At 36.6% G+C, this 24,070-nt stretch overlaps 5 protein-coding genes across 13 annotated transcripts; 2 read left to right on the forward strand and 3 right to left on the reverse strand.

Moving 5' to 3' along the window:
- Positions 1–1,077: 1,077 nt before the first annotated feature.
- Positions 1,078–6,253, reverse strand: LOC132198117 (uncharacterized). 2 transcript variants are annotated; one of them, XM_059621914.1, is made up of 9 exons: positions 6,046–6,253; positions 4,443–4,584; positions 4,129–4,379; positions 3,603–3,914; positions 2,932–3,182; positions 2,704–2,875; positions 2,338–2,499; positions 1,877–1,990; positions 1,078–1,822 (listed from the first exon to the last, which is right to left on the reverse strand). In XM_059621914.1, exons 1-9 carry the CDS (start codon positions 6,141–6,143, stop codon positions 1,609–1,611), a joined length of 1,716 nt encoding a protein of 571 aa, XP_059477897.1. In that variant the 5' UTR covers positions 6,144–6,253; the 3' UTR covers positions 1,078–1,608. The 2 variants fall into 2 exon arrangements, with proteins under 2 accessions (XP_059477897.1, XP_059477898.1); XM_059621915.1 differs by lacking the exon at positions 3,603–3,914 and having other exon boundaries at positions 6,046–6,251.
- A 187-nt stretch (positions 6,254–6,440) lies between these two features.
- Positions 6,441–10,253, forward strand: LOC132198116 (pre-mRNA-processing factor 40 homolog A). Its single transcript, XM_059621913.1, has 15 exons — positions 6,441–6,712; positions 7,099–7,177; positions 7,232–7,361; positions 7,423–7,574; positions 7,634–7,788; positions 7,842–7,963; positions 8,027–8,287; positions 8,338–8,566; positions 8,619–8,752; positions 8,810–9,037; positions 9,095–9,202; positions 9,262–9,456; positions 9,513–9,614; positions 9,671–9,796; positions 9,858–10,253. The coding sequence occupies exons 1-15, from the start codon at positions 6,631–6,633 to the stop codon at positions 10,011–10,013; spliced, it is 2,259 nt and encodes a 752-aa protein (XP_059477896.1). The 5' UTR covers positions 6,441–6,630; the 3' UTR covers positions 10,014–10,253.
- A 664-nt stretch (positions 10,254–10,917) lies between these two features.
- LOC132198119 (N-alpha-acetyltransferase 60) lies at positions 10,918–13,175 on the reverse strand. Its single transcript, XM_059621922.1, has 7 exons — positions 12,888–13,175; positions 12,718–12,828; positions 12,556–12,649; positions 11,955–12,119; positions 11,670–11,896; positions 11,502–11,606; positions 10,918–11,170 (listed from the first exon to the last, which is right to left on the reverse strand). Exons 2-7 carry the CDS (start codon positions 12,732–12,734, stop codon positions 11,020–11,022), a joined length of 759 nt encoding a protein of 252 aa, XP_059477905.1. The 5' UTR covers positions 12,735–12,828; positions 12,888–13,175; the 3' UTR covers positions 10,918–11,019.
- Positions 13,176–13,509: 334 nt separating this feature from the next.
- On the reverse strand, positions 13,510–19,560 carry LOC132198114 (hamartin). Of its 4 annotated transcripts, none has more exons than XM_059621912.1 (18): positions 18,743–18,920; positions 18,120–18,420; positions 17,942–18,059; positions 17,756–17,891; positions 17,411–17,707; positions 17,197–17,270; positions 16,858–17,146; positions 16,722–16,805; positions 16,503–16,657; positions 16,313–16,451; positions 15,926–16,264; positions 15,422–15,683; positions 15,203–15,366; positions 14,918–15,145; positions 14,533–14,770; positions 14,325–14,482; positions 13,958–14,273; positions 13,510–13,851 (listed from the first exon to the last, which is right to left on the reverse strand). In XM_059621912.1, exons 2-18 carry the CDS (start codon positions 18,220–18,222, stop codon positions 13,811–13,813), a joined length of 3,141 nt encoding a protein of 1,046 aa, XP_059477895.1. In that variant the 5' UTR covers positions 18,223–18,420; positions 18,743–18,920; the 3' UTR covers positions 13,510–13,810. The 4 variants fall into 4 exon arrangements, with proteins under 4 accessions (XP_059477895.1, XP_059477894.1, XP_059477893.1 ...); XM_059621911.1 differs by lacking the exon at positions 18,743–18,920 and adding an exon at positions 19,541–19,560 and having other exon boundaries at positions 13,511–13,851; positions 16,310–16,451; XM_059621910.1 differs by lacking the exon at positions 18,743–18,920 and adding an exon at positions 19,091–19,197 and having other exon boundaries at positions 13,511–13,851; positions 16,310–16,451.
- On the forward strand, positions 19,419–23,560 carry LOC132198118 (RING finger and SPRY domain-containing protein 1-like). Of its 5 annotated transcripts, XM_059621919.1 has the most exons (15): positions 19,421–19,671; positions 19,732–19,807; positions 19,869–19,904; positions 19,959–20,105; positions 20,186–20,426; positions 20,599–20,764; positions 20,899–21,084; positions 21,142–21,208; positions 21,333–21,473; positions 21,940–22,055; positions 22,105–22,248; positions 22,308–22,540; positions 22,596–22,751; positions 22,933–23,037; positions 23,108–23,560. In XM_059621919.1, exons 5-15 carry the CDS (start codon positions 20,212–20,214, stop codon positions 23,226–23,228), a joined length of 1,650 nt encoding a protein of 549 aa, XP_059477902.1. In that variant the 5' UTR covers positions 19,421–19,671; positions 19,732–19,807; positions 19,869–19,904; positions 19,959–20,105; positions 20,186–20,211; the 3' UTR covers positions 23,229–23,560. The 5 variants fall into 5 exon arrangements, with proteins under 5 accessions (XP_059477903.1, XP_059477902.1, XP_059477901.1 ...); XM_059621920.1 differs by having other exon boundaries at positions 19,419–19,904; positions 23,108–23,251; positions 23,307–23,560; XM_059621918.1 differs by having other exon boundaries at positions 19,421–19,807.
- The last annotated feature ends 510 nt before the right edge of the window (positions 23,561–24,070 follow it).

The raw sequence follows: 24,070 nt of genomic DNA on the forward strand, positions 1-24,070 counted from the left end.
TTGCTGGTCGTACCTGACTCGTTGATCCGATGCACCTATTATCTTTTCCAACCCTATTCAGCAAACAAATTTCGTAGGCGCGCAAACATCCATATTGAATTATTTTTATTATTTTATTCATTTGAACAAAGTGTGTTTGGTTCAGTCGGCCATCCCTTCAGCGCTTTAAAACCCCTAAAGAATGACCGCAACCAACTCTTTGAAAAACTGCTTGGAAAAACAATTTCCATCTAATCCATAGGCAAGCAGTATTTTTTGTGGTGCAATATTTAATTTTTGTTTCTTAGAACAAATTTTTTTTCCCCAATAATATCTCGTTATAAAAAATTTCTTAGGTCTTTTTTTTAAGAGTATCTGAGATTTAAAAATTCAAATAATTCTCAATACTATAATTCATAACGTTAAATCTAAAATTTTTAGGTCAATTCTTTACTAAAAGCTTTTGGTAGAAGCACATCAAAAATAAATAATTTTGCTTTGTGGCGCATCTCGGCGCGGACCAATATTGAGCACCCCCCCCCCCCCCCCACGTTTCAGCAACTTAAGCCAAAGGTGATGCCCAGTGATGCCTTTTCTTCACATTTTATTTTTCTATTATTTTTTACCTAATTTGTGACGAATAAATAAAATTAATAAGAATTATACTGAAAAATTGCAACTTAGTTGAAAGTTATATTATCTCTCTGCATGATGCATACTAGCAGTTAAGTCATTTTTTTCCCAAAAATTTAAATAGAAACTGTGAATGTTCCATTAATTAATGCTATTTTATTTTTAAGCATATTTCAGGGATTTTTATTTAAATTCAGATCATTGCGTCAAAGGAAACATCACGAATAAACATATAATTTTGCATAACAAATACAAGTCACTATATTTAAATAAAAATATCATAATAAAACAGATAAAACAATAGACAACAACAGCAAATAATGTTGACATAGATGGAAACTTTGCCCAAATTATATTTTTCTGCATATTGGTGATTATTAAATATAGCCTAACACAATCCTGAAGAGACGATATACATATTTTGAAAATTTGAAGCTTTCATTGAAACTTGGTTGTTTTTCTCTCTCTCTCTCTTTGTAACTTATTGAATGCAATATATCTGCATCAACAATAAATTTCAACACTGGGGTAAAATGATTGGGAGGAATTTCTCATTCGAAAATGTCAATCATGAGTATTTTTTGGGAACAATATATCAGAAAAATATCATTTGTTATTTTAAAAGTTGCATTCACGTTTGAAGTGGATGAAACATTTTCTTGGAAATAATGGCACAAATATTTTTTCTTTTCTAATTAACAGTGTAATTTTTTTGTCGTACACTATATGACTAGGCATAAGCTTGAACAAAGGAAATGTGTGGATGATATTTGTTATTATAGGTCTCAAAATTAATAAAATTAGGCGGTGCCTTTGGCACCACATCATTATAGGGCACAAACCAAGGTGCATGGAAAAAATCTTTCTATGCACCTTGGCACAAACCAACTAAACTGTGTTTTCTTTGTCTGGCCTTACAAAAAAATTAATGGTAATAACTTATAATAAGGTACAGATAATCCTTTGGACATGTGAGAAACAATTATTTATGATACGTTACTTTCCTCTTGTGTCAACCGAGCATTTCAGTCCCGAGTAAATGCTCCCCATTGCAAGACCCTTTTTGGGCCCAGAGCATAATGACTTGTTGGGGCCCCTTGCTGTGTAGGTTTTTCCTTCTCGCAGGTTCACATTGGGGCCGTTGGCGAGAGCCTTTCTTGGACCAGCGCGGCTTTCAGAATTTGGTCCTTGCCAAGTCACGTAATCCACCCTGTGATTTATAATTATGAGATGCCTGGCTTTTTTTTCATTGCAAGGTTCTTACAGTAAAATATTATTATTTGGTCCATTAAGCAAGTTGATATTTGGCCCATTTGCCTTCTGCAAGTAGCAGGAACGATATTCCTTGTCCTCTGCTGTACTAGTTCCGCGTGAAACTCTTTAATACAAAATGGAATAATTAGGAATTATTTGAGTACAATTGGCTTTTTAAGAAGTTTTTCCAAGAGTCCCTTTATATTTATTTTCAAAATAAAATTTTATGGCCAGTGTTAAAATTTAAAGCTTGATTTGACCAAAAAAGCTTAATATGCTTATTGCCTTAGGAGGAGTATCATTAAGACGTTAAAATTTTTGATTCTAAGAAGGGTACTAAAAAAAATTATGGACTAGAATCTTTGGCCCTTTTTAGTATACACTGAAAAGAATGGTAAACTTAAATCCCTCTTTGAAATACCAAGTAATAAATTAAGTGGTAAATTGCATTATTTTATTATTTATAATTACTTTGTCACTTCCTTCTTTCCTTTTGCACGTTTGTGAATTGAAGCCTTCTCTTTTTCAGTTTTTATTGCTGGAGAATTTTTGCGGGACCGAGCAGGAGACGACTCCACCAGCACAGGTGTTTCATCTTTTTCAGTGGTGATGTTGATCTTGTGATGAAGCTCCCTTTGAACAGAGAAAAAAATAATGATAAAACTAAACAGCTAACATTTTGCCCACAGCAACAACCGCAAAGTCCTATAATCGCTCTGCACAAGAGCGACTACAGTGCTATTGCTATGTGAAGCTGCAATTGGCCTGTATTTCTGTTACGAAAACATATTTTAAGTAAAGCTAGAATTTTGCTGTTAATAATGCTAATTTACACACCCATCTTTCTGGGAGCTTAATTTAGCACTTGAATTTTTTGAAGACGTCTCATCCTCGACCATTACTTGCAAAATATGGCCCGCTCGTTCTTCATCAAAGTCCGAGCTATCCAGTGCAATTGTCACGACTCTTTCAGGAATGTTTGGGTACAGCTCTTGCAATCGCTTCTTCACTGTATGGAGAAAAAAAATTAAAATATTGCTTACAGTTTTGGGTGCTCGGTCTTACTTTTCTGCTTCTCTTCGCTGCTTTTCAGACGAGGTGGTGGCGTCGGAGTGGCCGAGGCGCTTTGCTTCTCGAGTTGAGCTTTCTGTTCCTCCTCTCTGTGTTTCTGCACAACTCTAGGTGGTGGGCTGTCTCGTTTTTCAAAGCCCATGCTCGCAAGTTTTTCGGATGCTTTCTGCACATTGTTGTCGGCATTGCTGAGAACGTCAAGAAGCAAAGTTTCTTCGGCATTGGGAAAGAGTCCTTTCATGTACCTGTGTTGTAAAAATAGGCATTAGTATCATCATAACTCATAATTGTTACATTCTCAAAAGGGATGAAAAATAATTTAGGGAATAATTAAATTACAATCTAAACTATTTACATTACTATATGTATTAGCTATATGTATATTTCAAACTAACACTAAAAGGGTTTTAACAGAAACGTGGCATGCAAATGACTCTTGATTTGTTGCAAGAGTAGAATACAACATTATCGTTGCCTAACAACAAATATATAACAAGCTGAATTAATATTACTTAATTATATATTTAGTAAATATAATATTTAACCATTTCATACTAAATCAAATGTTAATTTCTTGGGATGTACATTAAGTGACACAATACAACACAAAATTAACAGCTTGCTTGCTGTACTAAATCTGCTAAAAAGAAAATGCGTGCGAAGACCTCAGTTTCATCTTGGGCGACGAGTGTGGACGGGGCGAGCCCCTAATAAGTTCTTCAGTTCTTGGAGGACTAAAACTGCAAGCGCTACTGGCTCCCGAGCCGGCCCTGACATTGGGGCTTCTCGGAGGGCTGAAGCGACGCAGTGTGGGAGACATGCTCAGCATTTGCTGGTAGGCATTGTAAATGCCAAATTGATTAGTTGCTATTGTGTTATGGCAGGCCAAGGACGATGTGGAGAAAGGTCCTGGGGTTGTGAGTGGGTGTTTTTCAACCTGCAACGCGCTGATTACCACCGCTTCTCGATTGTGGTATCTGCAAATATTAGTCAAAGCCACACCGCAAGTTGCATTATCTCGTCTGGCTATTTACAACTTTGCCACAAAGTTAATGTTGTAAATAAAGCGTTGTTTATAAAATTCGTAAAAAGCAAATCAAAGCAAAAGTTAGTTAGTAGTTAAAATTAATATAGTTGTTATTTAGGTTAATTATTTGCACGTTTGTATAGATCAAAATTTTTGGGCCTCACTTTTTCAGCAGCGTACGAATGTGGGTTTCCCCGACAGTGGGGAACATGGCTCCAATTTTCGTAACTGCCTGCTCCGTTTCTATGCTCATGGAGGTCTCCTGAGATGAGCTGCAATCACTGCCAGGCCCAGTGGGCATTCGGCTCGGGGATCCACCTCCATGTAAGAATCCCTGGTTGCAGATGACCGATGACGGACCAGAAGAGCTGTAAGCTCGGCTCGGAATAGGACTCGGACGTACGTTCGTTAGGTCCTGTAATGACATAATTCACCAATTTAACAACGTTCATATTTGGGCGAGTAAATGATTTTTTACCTGTAAAGGGATAGCCTCCCCTGCAACAGAACTATGGACGCTGCTTGGCGAAAAGACGTGCTGATGTGTTGGCGCTGCAGGACGGTAGCGTAAACGAGGGTCTTCCCATGTTGTTGTCTTTGTGAAATAGTTCAAGTAATAGCTGAAGCAAAGACAAAATTAATTATTATTTTTATTATGGATCATCTTAGATTTTTAATTAATTTTATTGTCGATTTCGCAGACATTATAATTAACAATGTCTTTTGCACTATTTACCATTTTGAAATTGAGTCAAGAGAAAACAGATAAAGGACACTGCCTATTTTATTTTACAAAATTTACTCCGACGCGTTACAAGCCGCTGTTAAATAATTCACGTGATACACCTCACGCGAGGCCTCCTTTCTAACGTTATTTAGAGACTACGCGCTATTTGCATTGAGAAGAAAAATTGCACATTAAATTTAAATGAAGAATTGCCACAAGCGATGGATACATAAAAATTCAATACTTTTTTTCTCGCTTTGGAAACAAAATTAATATTGTGTAAAAAAAATATATGATTGTATTGTAAAAATGTGGACAAACCAAAAAATAGTGATAATAACTTTCCATTTCCTCACAATTAATGGAATTTTCCAAAAGTTGTGTACTTTATTTAACACACCGGTTCACATTAAATTTTTGCAGTTATTTCTGGAATTGGGACAACTTTGCCGCTGTAAAATATAACACATATTTCTCGCTTCTTTCAAGTTCCCACTTCCCACTTTCCTTGTACGCGTGACATGGCTTTACATGGGTAAGCTCATTAGCGTTTCAAAGAAAATCATTGACGTATGCAACCCGCATCGAAAGACTGCTCGGCGGCACAGTATCACCTTGGTGAAAGGCGTAACTTGTCAAAAATTTAGTGCGTAGTTACAACGACTAACGGTGCCTCCCTTTCGGTTAAGTGTGCTCTTATGTAAGCAGGAAGTTTGTTTTAAAAAAAAAAAAAAAAACAGCCCGATTAATAAAAATTAACTGCGTTAAGTTTGTTAAATTAGTTATAAATTGATGACCTAAACTGAATAAGAGGAATAAAGAGTCTAAAAAAAAGTGCCGAGGATTTAATGCTGTCTAACTTAATTTAAATTATTATCATTTGGGACCCTATATGGGTTCAGCAGCTAATAAAACTTGGCTATAGTGTGAGAGTTAGTTGCTCTTCTCAATCAGCCGCCAACTCCCGGTTAAAAAGTTAATATATAAACCGCAAAAAAGTATATTCCACTCAATTAATGAACCTAATTGCAATTGAAAGAATACTTATTATTAAATTTGCTGAGCTGCGAGTACGCCACACAATTAGTTATCATGTAATGAAAAATTTATTTCTCAGTGATATACTCAACGAGAAATAAAAACAATTAAATGCAATCTGAAAAATCAGATTTCCATTCGAAAAATTCGAATGGACAATGCATAATACAAAAACTACAAAATAATTAAAAATATAATATTTTTACAAATGTTTCATACGTGCATACGTGACAAAAGGGGCATCCGATATAAGGTAGAGAGGAAGTTTTTTATTGTAAACATAAACAAAAATCAAATTTGAACCAAGTTAACTCACAATCTTCCAGTCCGTGCATCGAATTTACAGTCCCAACCAGGCGGCAGATTTGAAGAAGCCGAAGCGCTAGCTGCAGCGTCAAACGCGTGCTCTGCCATTTTTGAATTGAAAATGGGAATTTGGACTAGAGACGAGAAAAGGGCGTAGGGCAGCGTAGGGCAAACCCTTTGGCGTTGCCTTTGGCTGACGAGCAAATCAAGCAATCAAAACAAAACGGAGAGGATTGGAGCTTCAGGCAATGTCACTAGACGGTGCTGCGGTTCTGCCCTTTTGTTGGTTCGGAAAACAATTTTTGGGCTCCCTTTTGTAAGGCTCACTTTCCCGTGCGTCTGCGCTCAAGAAGCAACGCGCATGCTCAGAGTTAGTTCAGACGTTCTGGGACGTGAGGGCTGAGGGCGTGCAAGTCAGGTGGAAAAAGAAAACAGCGCAGCCGGCAGCTTCCAGGACAGGAGCGTGGAGCACTTTTTTCAAAAAAAGTGTCTTTTAACTCTTTTCCTGTGAATACTGCTACAAACTGGCAGACTTTTCCGTCAATGGCGATTGCCAAGACTGAGAACTCTTCTTTTGCGGTCAATCTGTTTCGTGATGTCTGACAACCAAAGAGGTTTTGCCGCGGCAACTGTGTCGTTAAGCATCGGCTCGTCTGTTTCGAGGACTGTTTTTTCAGGTGATTTTTTACCATTTTTATATCCTTATAATATTGATTTTTTGTCACTAAAATTACCTGTAAAGAATATTTTAATGTTTTTAATTAATTTAACTTCCTCCCTATTTTTTGCTATATATGTATGTATACTTAAGCAATTGGGGTTAAATTTGTAAACACTTTCTGTCAATTTTGAGTTTTAGTGCGTTGTTTAATTTATCTGTCTGGGATTTCTTGCCCAATTATTATTATTATTTCTCTTTATTGGCTAATCTTAAGCCACTGCGCTACACACATTATTTCAGTTCAGAGCAATAATTACAATTTAATTTATTTTCAGACTTGTTTTTGAACTGAACGACAAAAAGTTGATTTATAAAAATTGTTTTTTCCTCTTGGATTTCCAGAAAAGCCAAAGGAAAGTGCCACGATTAGTGCGAAACCAAAACTTTCTGATTTGGCAGCCAGTAATGCTGAAAAGGCTAAGTAAAAATGTTTATATAAATATAAGACATTCTCAAAAACAAACTCTGGTTCCAGCATGTCCAAAGCAAAAAATAATGCAGTTTGGACCGAACATAAAGCTCCTGATGGCCGCACATACTATTACAACAACAAGACTAAACAAAGTAGCTGGGAAAAGCCCGACGACCTAAAAACAGCTGGAGAGGTAGAAAATGTGTATTTATAATGTTGCCTAGTAAAAGCAAAATGTATTTTAATTCACCCAGCTTCTGCTGTCCCAAAGCCCATGGAAAGAATACAAAACAGAGACAGGGAAAACATACTACCACAATGTGAACACTAAAGAAACCAGGTGGACCATACCACCGGAACTTGAAGAACTCAAGAGGAAAGTTACAGTCGAAGAAGAACAAGCAATGTAAATTTCTTTCCCTTATTGATTTGCATGTGTAATTTAAATAATAAATTAATTGCCAGAACACCTGCTGTTGCCCCAACTACTCCTGCTGTGGTGAAACAAGCAGTGGCCCCAGCAATTAAAGTGCAAGAAAAACCCAAAGGCTCTGCATTAGATCAAGCCATGGCTGCAACGCTAGCGGCCATTGAAGTTCCAACGCCAACAACGAAAAATGGTTTGTTAATTAATTATTCAAATAAATTTTTCTAAATATGTTGTTCTTTTCAGATGAAGACAGCAACTCTCACACTTCATTACCTAGCAGTCGAACAGGCACTCCCGAGCCAAACAAAATTTTCCGAGATAAGAAGGAAGCTATGGAAGCGTTTAAGGAATTCTTAAAAGAGAAAGTAAGAATTCCTCTTCAATAGTTGAAAATTTGTCCTATTTTTGTAATTATTAATTGCTTTCAGGAAGTGCCCAGCAATAGCTCCTGGGACCAGTGCTTGCGGATAATCCAAAATGATCCAAAGTATTTGGCGTTCACCAAGTTTAATGAAAAGAAACAGGCCTTCAATGGATATAAAACACAAAGAGTAAAAGAGGAAAGGGAGGAGCAACGCCTACGAATAAAAAAGGCAAAAGAAGATTTGGAACAGTTCCTTTTGAGTAATGAGAGAATGTCTTCGACGACAAAGTATTATAAATGCGAAGAATTGTTCGGACATATGGAGGTAAATTTTATAACATGACATAATAAAATAAACTTACAAATTTCTTTCAGTTTTGGAAAGTCGTAAATGAATCTGACCGGCGTGATATTCACGAGGATGTTGTCTTTAATTTGATAAAGAGAGAAAAGGAAGAAGCCAAGGTTTTAAAAAAGGAGAACATGAGAGGACTTGCAAATGTATTAGATGCCATGCCTAATATAACATATCGTACTACATGGCAAGAAGCTCAGCAGATGTTGCTTGACAACCACCATTTTGCAGAAAATGCAAATTTGCTTGGTAATATTGTGCCTGATATTGAGAGCCATGTAAACAATCGACTGTTTATCAGCAATGGACAAAGAAGACGCACTAATTGTGTTCGAGGATCATATAAGAGAGCTTGAAAAAGAGGAAGAAGAAGAAAAGGAACGGGAAAAGAAAAGAACTAAGAGACAACAAAGAAAAAACAGAGAAAGATTTGGTGTAAGTTAAAAAAGCTTATTTCATTTTGAGCTACGTTTTAATTCCTGTGCTAATTAGAATTTGCTTGATGAACTCCATGAACAAGGAAAATTAACCTCAATGTCGCTGTGGGTGGAGCTGTACCCTATAATTTCTTCAGATATACGATTCTCAGCTATGCTGGGACAATCGGGTTCCACGCCTCTGGATCTCTTTAAATTCTTTGTTGAGGAACTGAAGTCACGTTTCCACGATGAAAAGAAAATCATCAAGGAAATTCTCAAAGCAAAGAACTTTGAAGTCCAGGTATTATTGTCTTAAGTTTCAGTTTCATTAATTACTAAGTATTTGTCTTATCACAAGGTGGGCACTACTTTTGAGGAATTTGCTATCGTTGTTTGTGAAGATGGGCGGTCAGCTACCCTTGATGCTGGAAATGTGAAGTTAACCTATAATGCATTGCTTGAGAAGGTTATTATTAAGAGTTTTTATAATTCAAGATGATTTTCAAGACCGTATCTTTTTTTTAGGCTGAAGCTCGTGAGAAAGAGCGGCAGAAGGAAGAAAACAGGAAATCAAGAAAGATTGAAATTGCATTTAAAACTCTTCTAAGAGAAAAGACCGTCAACATTGACACTTCCTGGGATGAAATACGACCTTTAATTGAAAACGATCCAATGTTTGACTCGGTCACCCTAGAATCGGAAAGGATCAGAATATTTAAGGTAAAATTTGACAGCGTCATGAAAAAAATGGAAATGCATAACAATTATTTTTATAGGAATACCAACAGGAAACTGAAGAAATGTGTTCTCATCACCACTCCCGCACTAAGAAGTCAAAGAAAAATAAAAAGCAAAGGAGACGATCTCGATCGCACTCTGTAATTATATTTTGTGGCATTAAATAAGTACTCTTACAATTTTTCATCTATCCCAGCGTTCCGAGTCGGAAGATGAATCATCTCGCAGAAAGAAAAAGGAAGACTCTACATCTGAGAGCGAGCAGTCTGCCATCAAAATGAAAAAGCACAAGAAGAAAAAGAAAGGCGTTAGAAGCGACTCGGTGAGTTTGATTTATATAACTCTAACTAGGCTCTATTGAGAATCACAATGTTGAATTTCAGCACTCATCAGATGCATCGGAAGCAAGTTTGGAGCAACCAGACTCACCAAACAGCATATCTGCTGGCAGTGTAAACACTGATGGTGATCTCAGTGAGGAAGAATTAGAAAAAAAGCGTCTTTTGCTCCTACAGCAGCTTGCACAGGAAAATCAATAGAATGCAGAGCATGTATATCTTAAATGTGTAGAATTTCATTTTGCTACAATTTTAGCTTTTATGTGCCACATATAGTTAATGATCCAAAAAGCTCTGCCTCATTTTTTTGTCAAAACATTTAGAAAATTAATTGGACGGTAAAATTGATCATTTGAAATCACTCACTATTTAGAAAATTTGTCTTACGAAAAAATGTATATAAGGACATGCCTTGAGTCAATAAAGTGCTGATTTGATTATTGCAGCCTTTATTTTAGGAGAGAAGCTAAGAAACTAGTTTCCCACTCTATTGTAGAAGCGCCGTCATTGGCCTGTGCCAAAATTTGCATGACGGCTGCCTGTACGCTTACGGCATTTGTGATTAAAACTCCCTGGGCTCAGGCTATGCCTGCAAACATAGTAAAGTATGCTACGTGATTTGAACATTATATTTTTAATGATCTAAATTCATTATTTTTTACATTTAAAAAAGCTCAATCAATAAACTAATGTTTATATGGGTTTTCTAATGCAATAACAAAATCGTGCGGCACAACCGTTTCTCACCAACTCGCAAGCACATAACGTCAGATTCCAAAGTCACACCCAACAAGTATTCTTAATCATTGCAATCTCTGCAACTTCCTGCCAGTCCTGCCACTATATCACTCGTTGGCGTTGATGGTAAGATGAGTTTTTTTAGCTCCTATGCTAAGCAATTTTGAGAATATCTAAATATCCTTCCAGATTACGCCCTAAAATAGCAACTTACCGATTTCCATCCCAATTGGTCGACCCCCTCCATTGCTAAGCATGTGTTGGAATGAAGAAAAAAAGCTGATATATTTTAATAATACTCATGTAAATACGTTGAATATATTTTTGAACTATAATTTATAATGGGGCACAATGAAATGCATGGAACTAGCGTTGTTTCAAGAAACATAATTGTATTACTTAAGAAACAACACAAATAGGAAACATGAATAAAACTTGATCATATATCTCAATAATGTGTACAGTCAGTCTACCAGAATAAGGTTGAGGTACTGTGTGCTGCTCGGCCGACCCTGGGCCATATCCAATCGGTTAGTGCTTGCATTTGACCCCAAATCCACATTGGCACCGAACAAGGGTCTGCTTGAACCAGAACTTCACAATAATGTTTGACGTAATCCCTGTGTATTTTGTCAAGGAAATTATTGGCAGATATTAACATTGATAAATTTTATGTTGCCCGTAATTAACTCCAATTATTTGACTTATTGGCACAGCAAATTCTACAGTCAAAAGGATAAAATAATTTGTAAACAGCGGGAGCATCAGGAGCTGAGGGTGCTCAGGGCAGTTCAGGGGCTCAACGGGGCGTGAAATGATATATATATTAATTATATTATAAATATGTCCAAAAGTATAAAATAATGGGTCCCCACATAAATAAGTGCCGCCACATAAAATACCAATTATTTTTATGCTCACATTAATATTATTTGTGAAAGAAAAGGATACACTAAATTCCATGGTGGATGACCTCCATTTATATAGAGAACGTACATGAAACCGTCTTTGCTTTTGCCTTGTATTGAGTAGTAGTAAGGCAGGAATGAATGAAGTCTGAAAATTAGAAGTTTTTTTTTAAATTTTCAGTATAAGAAGTTATAAAAAATTATTTCTTACTTGAATCGTCGTTGCTCGTAAAAATGAATCGCAGCCGTGTTAGTGGTTAAAACATGCAAGAACAAAGCTTTGCATTGAATGTTTTCACTTGTAGTCAAATAGAAGATGAGATTTTCTAGCAACAGCGATGCAATCCCATTTCTTCGATACACTTTGCTTACACCTAAACTTAGAATGTAGCCTACTTCCACCCTTTCATGGGGAGATACTGATAAAATGGTTCCGTCCTTCAGAAAAAATTAAGTTATTTTAAATTAAATTTATTAACAAAATTAATGCAATTACCTCATTGCTTAACTTGCTGTATGACTTTATTTCTGCTACAATTAGTCCAATAATTATCCCACCATAGATCGCAGCCAAAGAGTAAAATCGTGGATCAGATGTGATATCATGATACCAAGAGTCTGGGTATTCAATTGGAAACCAGTCCTGGCATAAATGACGAACCTTAAATAATAAAATAAAATCTATTAATCCAGATAAAATTCAAGCCTCAATCATTTGTAATGTTTTAAAGGAAAATATTAAATTTCAGTCAAAATTTAAACGTAAAACAAAATATAAAAGAAGTGCGCCTTTAAAAAAAATAGTCAGCTTACCCAACCTACATTCATAATTTTTTATCAAATCCAACAGCTGTCAATAATTAAAAAAAATTGAATTGTAAAAAATTTAATTAACCTTAATTGTTTTCTTAAATAATAAAAACTTTAAATACATAGGTTAGGTGGATTTGTGAGTGTTTCCATAAATATTTTAGTTGATTTTAGTGATGAGCTATAATAAAAGGGTTGTCTTTGACTTGTGTTTAAGACACGCACAACAAAATCAAGTAATTTAGTAAATACCACAGACTAACAGTTAGTCTGTGGTAAATACATACCTCCTCTAAATCAGCAGGGCACAAAAACCTAAGCTGCAGATTTGCTAGGCTGCACAATGGGACAGGACTTGATCGAGTGTACTCACAGGAGTACCTGAAAAAATATTTTTAATTTAATCCTTATGATTGTTTAAAATTTATGTTCATGTTTTGTATTCATACCAGCTTATTCCAGCCATTGGAATTTTATGAGAACTTTCTGCTGTTCAAGGCAGCATCAATTTTTTTAATAATGACCACTGACAATAATCATCACAAAGACGTCAATGATCCCTGTTTATGACGTCTTATCAGAACAAATATAAATAAATATTATCATATTATACCCATACATTCATCATGATTTTGCGAAGTCTTCTTCTCCTTAATTAAAAACCACCAAAAGGTGATCCTGCGTGCGTGACCGGCCAACACAATATCCAAAACAAAGAATTGCTTCGCAGTTTGTTGATCTCCTTACCACTGTCTGAAGTTTGTGCTTGCGACAATTGAACTGCGTATCATTTTAAATTATAAAAGCTCTTTCAAAATAGATCCATGTCCGTCCATGGTCCATCCCCCATCAAGTTGTTTTGTGACCAAGGACCAAGGAGATGATTTTTCTCTTGTCTCTGGTGTGACTCACGATGCCACGCCCACACAACCGTTCATTCACTTTTGCATATTGTGTGTGCCTGAGTGTGGGGGAAACCTAAGATGCAAAAATACTGCTAATTTAATGAAATTTGCTCTCCCCTCCCTGCGTTCACGCATAGGAGGCGCTGACGGCAACAGCAGCCAAAACTTAAAATGCATAATTTTTAAAGCTTTTTCTTGACCTATCACTGCAGTCCACGGTTCTTTTTCCTTTTGCCAAGTAAAATTAATCCTACAAGTTTTTTGTTTTGTTTTTCATCATTCAGGTGTTAGGTGTTCATGCCACAATATGTTTTATTGATAATAGTTGCAGGTGCTCGGTTGTTCATTATATCTTTCATTTTATTATTTATTTTGCGCATTTTGAAACTTTTTCATCATTATTTTCACTTTTTTCTATAATTTTTAATTCGCTTTTTTTTGTTGTGTCTAAATCTACAGAAATCACTCCAAATTTTAAAAGCAAGGCTGCTCTGTTCTGTAAAAGAAACTATTCATATGCAGTCGCAAGATCATTTTTGTAAAAACGGAAATGACAGTGACAACTTAAAAGTGCACAATATATAATATGGTGTGTGATTTTTTTACAGGAATATCATTCACTAAAGTAGCTGCAATATTAGTTCCTTTGGCTGGCTGTAGAATTGGTTGCTGCCAGATCTGGAATTCAAGATGAGATTTTTAGCTAGATATGTTTAAAAAAATTAAATATAAATAAGGAACAAGGAACAGTTACTTTGTGATGTAATTCAAAAACAAAAATCACCTTGTCTTGTTGCGCGCAGAAGAGGAGATGCTGGGGAGGGAGTGGGGTGGCCAGGTCTTGAGTCCACCAGTGAATGCAAGTCTAAGATGTCAACGGTTGTCGTGGTAACTGAAGAGGAGGCCAAAGACGAACTTATGGTACGGGTTTCAACTAGAGGACTTGGGGCACTTGACTTTCCAGACTTCTCTTTTAAGAGCTTGGCTCTCGACTCCTCCAACTGAATTTCATAATTCTCCACCTTTTCTGCCAGTGCTAGGATTTCCTCTTCAAATTTTTGGTTTAAGCTTCGCAGCAAGTGATACTTATTTTCAACAGCCTAAAATTATTTGAGCCATAAGCATTTAAAAAAAAAATGGTGATAGCGAACCTCTTGGTTTGAAGCAGCTTCCTCTTTAGTGGCTTTCAGAAGTCTCTTTTGCTCGGATATATGATTTTCTTTTCGGCCATTTGCTGTTTCCAAATCCAAAACTCTGGCTTTCAGCGCTTCTAGGTTGGAACTCCGTGCTTCCAGCATTAATTTAGCACCTGTAAATATAACTGTGAGGCTCACTCCTCTTATTTAAAAATTTTCATACTAGAGATTTCCTTCTTGCATGATTCATCCAGTCTGACAGCCTCTTCCTCTCTTTGAACGATAATTGGAAATTTTTCCAGCTGCTTTTTGTGGCGCATGAAGGTCTCTCCCATCAGCACCGTCTGTCTCTGCAACTGGCTAAGCTGGCTTAATAATCTCTCACTGGTACTGGCACTTTCTTGTAGATTTTTCAGTTCACTGTTCAAGTCGAATATAGTTGCATGAGCTTTTTCGACACTCTGGAAAGAAAAAAATATGTTAACACTAATCAAGAAAACATTGGAATAGTAACAGAATGGAGGAAAAAATTCATAAAATTAGTGCCCACTATAGCGCAAACCAAAAAAACAATTACTTGCAAAATGAAAATATTCGAGAACCCATACCTTTTTGATCTCGTCAATGTGCATGTTCTGCTGAGTCAGCTGATGCTGAAGACTTTTGCTGGCAAGCTGGAGCGCCTGGTTTTCTTTGTCTAATGAAGAAAATTTGGTTTGCCAGAAGTTGGTATTATCAGCATGCTCCTCGTTCATTTGTTCTATTTTTTTGCGTTTTGCGTCAAGCTCCGTCTGAAGTCTATCAATGTCTTTTTGAAGCAAATTAATTTGCTCTTTCTAAAATACAAAAAGTTAAATTTTATCATGTGTGAGAAAATGTAATTCTTAATGTACCAGGGCAACATTGTGCTCTTCTAGAGCTCTGCTTGACCGCGATTTTCCAGCCAACCTTCTATTCCTCTCAGCATGTACTTCTCTCCTGTATCTCTCAAACTGTAGTTGCAGGAACGTCAACTTTAATTGCAAGCGAAGTGACTTAACCTCACTCATCTCAGATTCTGTTATTTCATTTTTAAGTAATTTTCAAAAGAGTGATATTGCTAATTAATTCACCTGTCAATTCCTTTCTGTTTTCATACTTCTGTTGCAACATTGAATGGTCAGTAATTGCAATTGAGATGCTTTCTTCTAGGAGCTCGTAAGGACAAATGCCTTGGCTTTTAAAGCTTACATCTTGGTTATTGATTGGGTGGATAACTGGTATTAAATGCTCGTAGGGTTGGTTAGGCCACTGATCAAGAGACGTCTGGGTCCCTAATGAGAGACACTCCTTAACAGGAAGCAAGCCCCCTATTTTCCCATTCACAGCTACAACCTGCAATGCCAAATTTACAGTTAGAACAAATGGTCATTAAATTTTTCTTCTTCAGCAAAAATTTCATCGATGTTGAAAAATCTTGAAATTTAAAGTATTAACTTAAAAGAAATCTAAATTATTAATTGTAATAATTCCTATAATTCCTTTAAATTTAAATTTCTTGTTTTCTGTTCCTGATTTTCAATATTCAAAATCATGGAAATCATGGAAATGCTGCTTATTTTATACCGTAAACTCACTTTATTGTCACTCTCGTAGTTATTGTGCTCATCTTTCTCGTCAAGTCTCTTCATATTTGGGCAAGAACTAATGCGGCGCATCTTGGAAGGCAGAGGAAATAAAGGTCCCTCGCTAGGACTCGTGCCAGCGCTAAGAACTGGGAACGGGGAGCACAAACTGCTGTACCTCATTCGCGCTTGCGACCGTACCTTCCTTGTAAAATTAATCAAAGACTGACTGTTGGGCATATGGAGCCCCTCAGACGTACACGGTGAACCCTGAGTGTACTGGCACTCTTCATACTCGCCAGACTCATTAAAGTCTTTTGCGTTGTTATGTTCATGGCTCAACAGTTCAACCTAAGCATGGCATAAACTTAGGGCCACTCAAAAAATGTGTATTACCACTACAGGAGCTGTTCTAGACAATGCTAGGTGATCCTCCAAACTAGCAACGCCATTCTTCTTAGGTCCTTCGCTCGAGTTTTGTCGTTCAGATAAAACCTTTTGAAATACAGTGCTGGTCACTTTCTCTTCCACTGCAAAACTTTAAGTGGATACAATCAGTGTGCTATTGATAATAACAGCAAAAGCTTACTGAAAGGGGCTTGGTTCTTTTCTTAATGGCGAGACTGGTATTGATTGATTGGGACTTGTGCTGTGAGACAAATTTGGTTTGTTTGCTAACAGATTGATGGCCCGAACAGCCGTTGACCCAGAACTGGTCATTTTTTTAGGCAAAGGGATCATATCCTAAACACATTTAAAATGATTAAAAAATAACATATAGCAAATAATATGAATTGCAATAAATTACCTTGACTGGAGTGTTTTCTGGGGTTGCTTCAACCCCAGCCTCAGGAGGAGAGGAACCATCTTGACCATAGCCAATATTGTACGACTGCACGAATAATTTTTTATGTGAAAAATTTTAAGTCAAGTTCATTACCAACCATATTATGATTAATAGGAGTGTGAGGTTGGGAAATTTTGCTAGCTGGTGGTGTCTCAAATCCACAAGACAAACTTGGAGACCATAGTTCTGACTGCTGACTCAAAGCACTGACTGGACTTGCAAAAGAGCTAATGAGGTGCTCCTCCAAAATTTTGTGTGGTTGTTCATGCTGTCGAGCCAAGACTTGTGTTGCTCCATCTGTCTCTCTGTTCAAAGGTGCGTGTAATCGCTCCAGTGCAAATTCGGCGCACTCCATGATAACATCATGGTGGCCTTTGTTCATCCACCTATGGAAATCTTATTAAGTAACAGGCTGTCGCAACATCACAAATATCACCTTTCTTGCATGGTTTCCGATTCGGGATTTGCTGTAACCAATAATGTGTGGAATCGAACTGTCTCAAGCATAGGCTGAAATCATATACAGGGATGAGAAATGATAATAATATTTGATATTTGGTTTAAAGATTTAGCCAACCAAAAACGGCCTTCCAAAATTAATTATTTTACTTATTTGGAGTTTCGAACCCTGTGGTTTAATTAATAGTTACCTTGATAGTGTGTTTGAAGATCCCCAAGTTTTCTTTCTTGCAGTAGTGAACTTTGAGGAAATGAAAAGTGCTGCACGGGAACATTCCGTAGAGTCGTTGGAACAGGAAGTAGAGGCCAATTTGTAGGTGGTTCAAGTGCTCGTCAGACAACTTTGCTTGGTTTGACTTCCAGGAAGCTAGTCGGCTCAGAATTTCAAAAATGTCTGGCAGAACAGGTTTGACGTAGCCAGGAATTATTGGCAGCAGAATAATCAAAACCAGCAAAGCACTCATCATTAGCACAATCTCTGTCTCAATCTAGAATAGATATCAATATATGGCTCCAGTTTTTATTTTACAAACTACCTTAAGCAACTTCAGCAATTCCTTCAGTAGGGGGTGTTGGGCAATTCTGTACAGCCAAAATGGTTGCTTCCTAACAATATATCCAAGAAGAGTAACTCCTTGCAGTTTATTTGGCCCTTTCAATGAATCAGCAAGTCTGAAAAAATAAGTACTTTGATATGTGACAGTTAAAATAAAAATTAAGACCTTTCGAATAAATACATGTCGTGAGGCTCTCGGACGCCAACTAGCACATCTATTACACGGTTGGAATTTGTGTTTAAATAGTAGTCGAACATTCCATTCACTAGCCAACTGTCTTTAGCTAAAAAAATTAACCAACATATAAATAAATTCCAACTCAGGGGAAATAAATTTTTCTTACTTTTATTAAAGAACATATGAAACGTCTGCTTGGCTTCATCAACGACAAGAGGCTCGTGCGACTCAAGTCGCTTAAATAACGCTGAAGCTTGGGCAACGTCCATGGTGTCTCTGTCTGTGAATATTATGTGCTGACACTTTTCCTATTTAATTTTATATCTCCGCAAGAAAATCACTAGAAAAAGTTTTTCGCGTCAGGTGTTGTCAAACGTCCGTTTGTAGCACTGAATGCAATCGAGTTCATCAACTTGACTGGCGTCAATTCCTGGTCGGCTTTAATCAACATGGCCTGCGACTGCAACCTGCAAATAAAACATTAAATTTGTGGTTAGCCTTTACGGTATAGGCTGTGTCCTTCTCGACACTTTGGTCCGACGCGCAGTGTGCTTGTTTGCAGATTGCGGTGATAAAAAAAAAAGAAACGATTTTCTTTAAGAGACAATTGACATTACAAGTCGGGAACTGGAAGCCGTAAAGAGACAAATGAATGTAAACAGAAAAACAAAGCTAAAATACAACAGAATCAAAATTTTGGCCCTGTTCCTGCTTTTCACTGGTCTTCTCATAAACATAAACATGGGTAGGGCCAAAAATTAAGACGAACGCAGTAAATTGTAAATTCACCTTTCTGAAGTTTAAAGTCTACAAGAGCTGAACTTATTTATGCACTAAGATAAGTGATTTGGTCGACGTCTCGAGTCCGTGCTAGGGTGCATAACGCATAACCTTAGCAATTATCCACACCGAATTTGGTGCGGTGAAGAAAACAGCCGATTTTGCAGCCGATGGTTGAATCTGCCTTCTTGGGTTTGAAGATATTTACAAGGAGGATAAAACAATATTTCAATACGGAAGTGACGTCTAATAATTACAACAATAAGTAGCTATTGTGTTGTCATAGCAAAAAACGTAATATCTTTGTTGTTTCCAGCCGTCACTTCCGGTATTTTTAAAGATAAAAGTTACTCCTACCCACTGTAACCATAAAGATGTTTCTCAAATTTCCCATGTTGCAAAAAATGCAGACTGCAGACCGTCGACAAGGTCAAGATACCAACATTACAGTATTTACAATAAAATAACATATCTTTTATATTATGTACGTGGAACTTTTTTAACTTGACAAAATAATATTGATATTATTTTGAATTAAAAAAATTATAGTTAAATATGTAATTGTTATATTATAAATATATAAAAAACGCCATGTTACATTATATTATATTGTGTTGGTGACAATGGCAGTGGGATGGACAGGAAGGCAGTGGGGATGGGAGTGGGTGCGTTCAAGAAGTGCGTTTGTTTTGTGATTGGTTTTGTGTTTTGTTTTCCTTTGAGAAGCAAATGAAGCAATTCTTCAAAAAGTTTAGTTTAACCCGTTTAACCCTTCGACGACGAAGATAAAAATCATTGCAACCATACCCATCATGAAATGCAATTCACGTTGCTGTCGCGATTTCATTTTGACATACAATCGAAAATCGTGAATATCTGAGATCTGAGTTGACAATAGACGTCACACGTCGTTTTTTTGGACAGTAAACTGCTCCTTGGTAAACTACACTAAACTTACATGTCTACGAACGTTTTTCAAACGCACCCATATACCCAAGGTGCACAAAAGACAGAAGAGGGGAGAGGAGAGCTGAATCATCTGATTGTTTACTATCAAGAATAAGTATAAGACAAGTAAACTTTAAATTATTATTACACTCTGCTTATAGATTATCTGTACATATCTTGTTTACAGTCTTGCTTGTTACAGTCCGGGATTGTGTTTATCAAGGTTACTTACGATCATAGTGGCAATAATTTTACTGACATCTAATTTTTTCAAAAGTTGAGACAGTACATTCCAATTTGCTGGCCCAAAAGGAGCAAATCTCTGTGCAGGTTCCTAGCATTACACAAATCTACTATGCACGTCCAGACTCTGAAAAACGTGGCTTGATTCCTACCTTGAACGTCTAGTCTCAACTCAGAAGAGGTATGTATGTACGAATAGTTGACTGACGTAAGAAGTTTTTCAACAAAGACCAATAATTAATTTTGTTCCCTTTTTTGCAGAATCTGTGATGGACAGGTAGTTGCCGATGGGCTCGTGTTTGTGTAAGGAGAAGAAGCGGCAGCGAAGCTTGGCAGAGCGGCAAGATGCTTTGCAGCAGGAATATGATGGTCGTCCTGCGCTGTCCGTATCAGGGCCATCCCTTTCTGCTCGAACAGTGCAAACAGCCAGTACATCTTGTCCAATCGTCATCGATGATCTAGTCCTTGAAACGCTCTCCGTTATTCGAACACTGGTTGAAAAGTATGTAAAATGCTTTTCAATGGTTTTTTTATGGAGAAATTAATGGTTTTAAAATTATAAATTCAATATTCATTGTCATTTATCATTTCAAGTAGGAAAATATCTCATTTTTAATATTTCCTGTTAAAGCACAACTAGCAATATTTTTAATTAATATATTATGGTATCACAGTGAGCAAGAACCACCAGCCTCCATGGTCAAACTTCACGTGATAGCTGACAAAGAGGAAGGATGGTTGGCGCTGGTAACTTCCATGGTTAGAGTCATTCCTCTGGAGGACCCTCTTGGGCCTGCTGTTATCACCCTGCTTCTGGATGACTGCCCTTTGCCGACAAGAGTAATTTTTTTCTTTATTGCTATTATTAATAAAAAAAATATTGATTTGCCGATTTGAAAGCGGCTCAATGCTCTGCTCGGGCTCCATTGGAAAAGGATGTCGCATCTATAATTTTTTTTTATTTGACTCTGCAGGAGTCGGTTTTAAGGCTGGCTTTGCTGTTTAACCTGTCAGCTGAGCAATCCGAATTGGGATGTAAGTTTCCTATGCAGCAAAGGAACATCTGTGTCGTGCTGGGCTGCATTGCTGAGAAGATGGCTGGATCAAACAGTATTGCAATTTTAACTAAAGGAACTCTAGACTACTTGATAGCCAATCTTGTAAGAAGAAATCCCATGAGGATTATTGTTCCATTAATAAATACTTTAAATTTACAGAGAGAGGAAATCAATCCATCTGTTACACTATTTTCCCTTGTGGCGCTTGAGAAATTTGCCCAGACAAGTAAGTCTCACATTTTTTCAGCATCACTGTAACCTTTTCCACTTTTATGTATATCAATATCCTTATTTATTTAACTTCATTCTTCTGGTTGCAATGCTAAACACGCCTTTTTTCTTCATCGCAGCTGAAAATAAAATGACAATTCAGCGATATCTGAAAGATTGCCCTACAAATCCACTGTTGAGACTGGAGCAATGGATCGACCACCCTGACCATGTAAAACGGCAAGTTGGCTTCTGTGCTCAGTGGTGTTTGGACAATTTGTGTATGACGCTTCACTTACTTAACAAACATTATACTTGTTGAAGAAAAACAGGTTTATCTTAGTTGGAAAATATTTGTTTATAAGGAAAACTAAAATCATCTGATCTACTGTCACAAGTTTTGTTTAGCGGAAAAGCATAGTTTATCATTTTTTCCTTTCTTATTCCTTTCTTATAATGAATTAATTTTCATCTTGATGACAGACACTCTTTACTATTAAAAGATTATTTAAAAAGAACGCCCTTGTAGTTGTTGTAAAAAATCTAGGAAATATGCTAATTATTATTTATTTTTTTAGACTTTTTCTTGTGTTGCAAGATTTGGTTAAGACTGGTTTTCCGATAAACAAAAATTTATACAACTACAGGATAAGTCTAAGTTTCCTTCGAGAAGATCTAGATGGTTCATGCCGTCACTCACCGTCACTAAAATAATAAAACCTCTGTTTACTATAATTAAAATTTCAGTTTTGGTTGAGGGACGTCCGTTCTCATACAACTGTATTGATTTATCTAACATCAATGTCATGCTCAACACAAAGGATGTCAGCGAGTATTTGAAAATTTCACCCAATGGACTGGAGGTAATAAAAATTTTTAATAAAATTTATTTTGCTACAATTTAAATTCTAGGCTCGTTGTGATGCTTTCTCTTTCGAAAGTGTCCGCTGCACCTTTCAAGTTGACAAAGGCATTTGGTACTATGAGGCTGAAATAATAACTCCTGGTGTAATGCAGATCGGCTGGGCCACTAGAGACAGCACATTCTTGAATCATGTATGATACATCCCAGTGCCATTTATGACAGTGGCTTTAATTTATTGATTTACTATTAGGAGGGCTATGGAATTGGAGACGATGAATATTCCTTGGCCTATGATGGTTGCCGTCAACTCTTCTGGCACAATGCCCGTTGTGAGGCTCAGTCGCGACAATGCTGGAGGCCAGGCGATATATTAGGATGTCTTCTTGATCTTGATAAGCCAGAGATTTGTTTTTATGTCAATGGACAACGTCTTGGCTCTAGCACCCAGGTTACATCCAACAATAGTATATTTAAGTCATCTAGGTAAATAAATAAGTCCGTCTCAATAAAGATATGTTTACAGTTCTTTTGCTTTTAGGTCTGGATTTTTTGCTGCTGCTAGTTTCATGTCATTCCAGCAGTGCAAGTTCAACTTTGGCAGTAGTCCCTTTAAATACCCGCCAAAGGATAGAAAATTTGCAAAATTTAATGATCATGCTCACTTGGATGCTGAGGATAAAAAGATTTTACCTAGGTATGCAATGGAGTTGAAATAAGGAAAAATTCGGGAAAATTGCCTTTCACTTCAAAACGAATGTGGTCTATTGGGCAGTAATAATAATGACACCTACTTAAGCATTCGAATCTCAGATAGTTTTCTGAGATCGAAATGTCCTAGTGCAGAATTGTTAATATTATAAAACTTTATTTTTCAGACATATACGCTTAGAACAGCTTTGCAAACTGAGTGTACGTGATGACTCTTGTACCTTGTGTTTTGATGATTTTGCTACTGTTCAGCTGACTCCTTGTGGCCACAGGTAACTTTTTTAGCATGCTCAACTTTTAAAATTTTGATGAATAAACATATTAACGTGCTATATAATTTAGGGGATTTTGTAAAAACTGTGCCAATCAGTTGTCAGAGTGCCCAATGTGCAGAGCAACAATCAAGGAGAAACAGCATTGTGATTCAGAGAGAGAGGCTGAAAAGAGGGCTGGAGAAACATGACCTCCACTCAACATGCATTTTTGGTTGATATAACCGGATTTTGATATTTTGAATCAACAATATTACCCTCAATTTCAGGTTTTTTCTTATTCTAAGGCTTAATTATTTATAAAAATTGCAAGTTTGAAAGTTGTAAAATCTGCGCAGAAGCATCGATATACATGTAATCCTATGTCGGCTGGGTCGCTCTTGATAAAATGTAATGGGATGCACACACATTGGTGTCATCTTCTGGTCATGCTAAGCAATTGAACCAAAATGCAAATTATGTTCTAAAATAATTAAATTACACGTAGGAGATTCCTCCCTGCAATAAATTATAAGTTAATCTATTTTATTGAACTAACAATATTTTAATTATTTTATATTTTTGATAAATTTAAGACAGTAGACCTGCGAACATGAAAATATTTTGTTGAGACGATGATTTTGAATTTTTTTTAGATGAGTTCATTAAAGCAAAGCAATCAGATTATATTTTAAAAAATCACGGAATACCAAAGAACATAATTAGGAAGGAAAAATCTTCCAAGACATTTCTTTATTGAATTCCAGAATTTATTTTGCATATAACTAAAAATTAAATTCCTCTTCATCTGTTATATTATTTGAAACTGGAGATTTTTGTATCCACTTTATTGAAGATACTTTTTAAGTACTTTTTTTTTTAAATCCTCTGGCTCACTTAGCTATTTTTAAAACTCGCCGCTCATCACGCCTGTCAGTGATTGGACGAAAGCTTGTCCTGTATGGATATCTCTGAGTGACACGAGATGACGCTGCGGTCGAGTTGTATCCTTCCCGTGTGTTCTTGCTTGTCAGCCAAGTAGCCAACAAATATG

Source organism: Neocloeon triangulifer, unplaced genomic scaffold (assembly GCF_031216515.1).
Source record: "Neocloeon triangulifer isolate White Clay Creek 2 clone unplaced genomic scaffold, ASM3121651v1 ptg000012l, whole genome shotgun sequence".
Taxonomy (NCBI): Eukaryota; Metazoa; Arthropoda; class Insecta; order Ephemeroptera; family Baetidae; genus Neocloeon; species Neocloeon triangulifer.

Bases quoted from the DNA above. Each gene is read 5' to 3' on its own strand.
- LOC132198117 (XM_059621914.1), bottom strand. From the start codon at position 6,143: ATGGCAGAGCACGCGTTTGACGCTGCAGCTAGCGCTTCGGCTTCTTCA. The intron at 3,183-3,602 runs GTCTTCGCACGC...TTTACAACACAG, and splicing joins TCGCCCAAGATGAAACTGAG to GTACATGAAAGGACTCTTTC. The intron at 2,876-2,931 runs GTAAGACCGAGC...TTCTCCATACAG, and splicing joins CAGCGAAGAGAAGCAGAAAA to TGAAGAAGCGATTGCAAGAG.
- LOC132198116 (XM_059621913.1), top strand. From the start codon at position 6,631: ATGTCTGACAACCAAAGAGGTTTTGCCGCGGCAACTGTGTCGTTAAGC. The intron at 6,713-7,098 runs GTGATTTTTTAC...TTGGATTTCCAG, and splicing joins TTCGAGGACTGTTTTTTCAG to AAAAGCCAAAGGAAAGTGCC. The intron at 8,753-8,809 runs GTAAGTTAAAAA...TGTGCTAATTAG, and splicing joins AAAACAGAGAAAGATTTGGT to AATTTGCTTGATGAACTCCA.
- LOC132198119 (XM_059621922.1), bottom strand. The intron at 12,120-12,555 runs GTATGTATTTAC...TTATTATTTAAG, and splicing joins GCCCTGCTGATTTAGAGGAG to GTTCGTCATTTATGCCAGGA. The intron at 11,607-11,669 runs GTAAGAAATAAT...TCTAATTTTCAG, and splicing joins TACGAGCAACGACGATTCAA to ACTTCATTCATTCCTGCCTT.
- LOC132198114 (XM_059621911.1), bottom strand. From the start codon at position 18,222: ATGGACGTTGCCCAAGCTTCAGCGTTATTTAAGCGACTTGAGTCGCAC. The intron at 17,708-17,755 runs GTAGTTTGTAAA...TATCTATTCTAG, and splicing joins AATTGCTGAAGTTGCTTAAG to ATTGAGACAGAGATTGTGCT. The intron at 17,271-17,410 runs GTAACTATTAAT...ATATGATTTCAG, and splicing joins TCTTCAAACACACTATCAAG to CCTATGCTTGAGACAGTTCG.
- LOC132198118 (XM_059621920.1), top strand. From the start codon at position 20,212: ATGGGCTCGTGTTTGTGTAAGGAGAAGAAGCGGCAGCGAAGCTTGGCA. The intron at 20,765-20,898 runs GTAATTTTTTTC...TTGACTCTGCAG, and splicing joins ACTGCCCTTTGCCGACAAGA to GAGTCGGTTTTAAGGCTGGC. The intron at 21,474-21,939 runs GTATGACGCTTC...TTAAAATTTCAG, and splicing joins GTGGTGTTTGGACAATTTGT to TTTTGGTTGAGGGACGTCCG.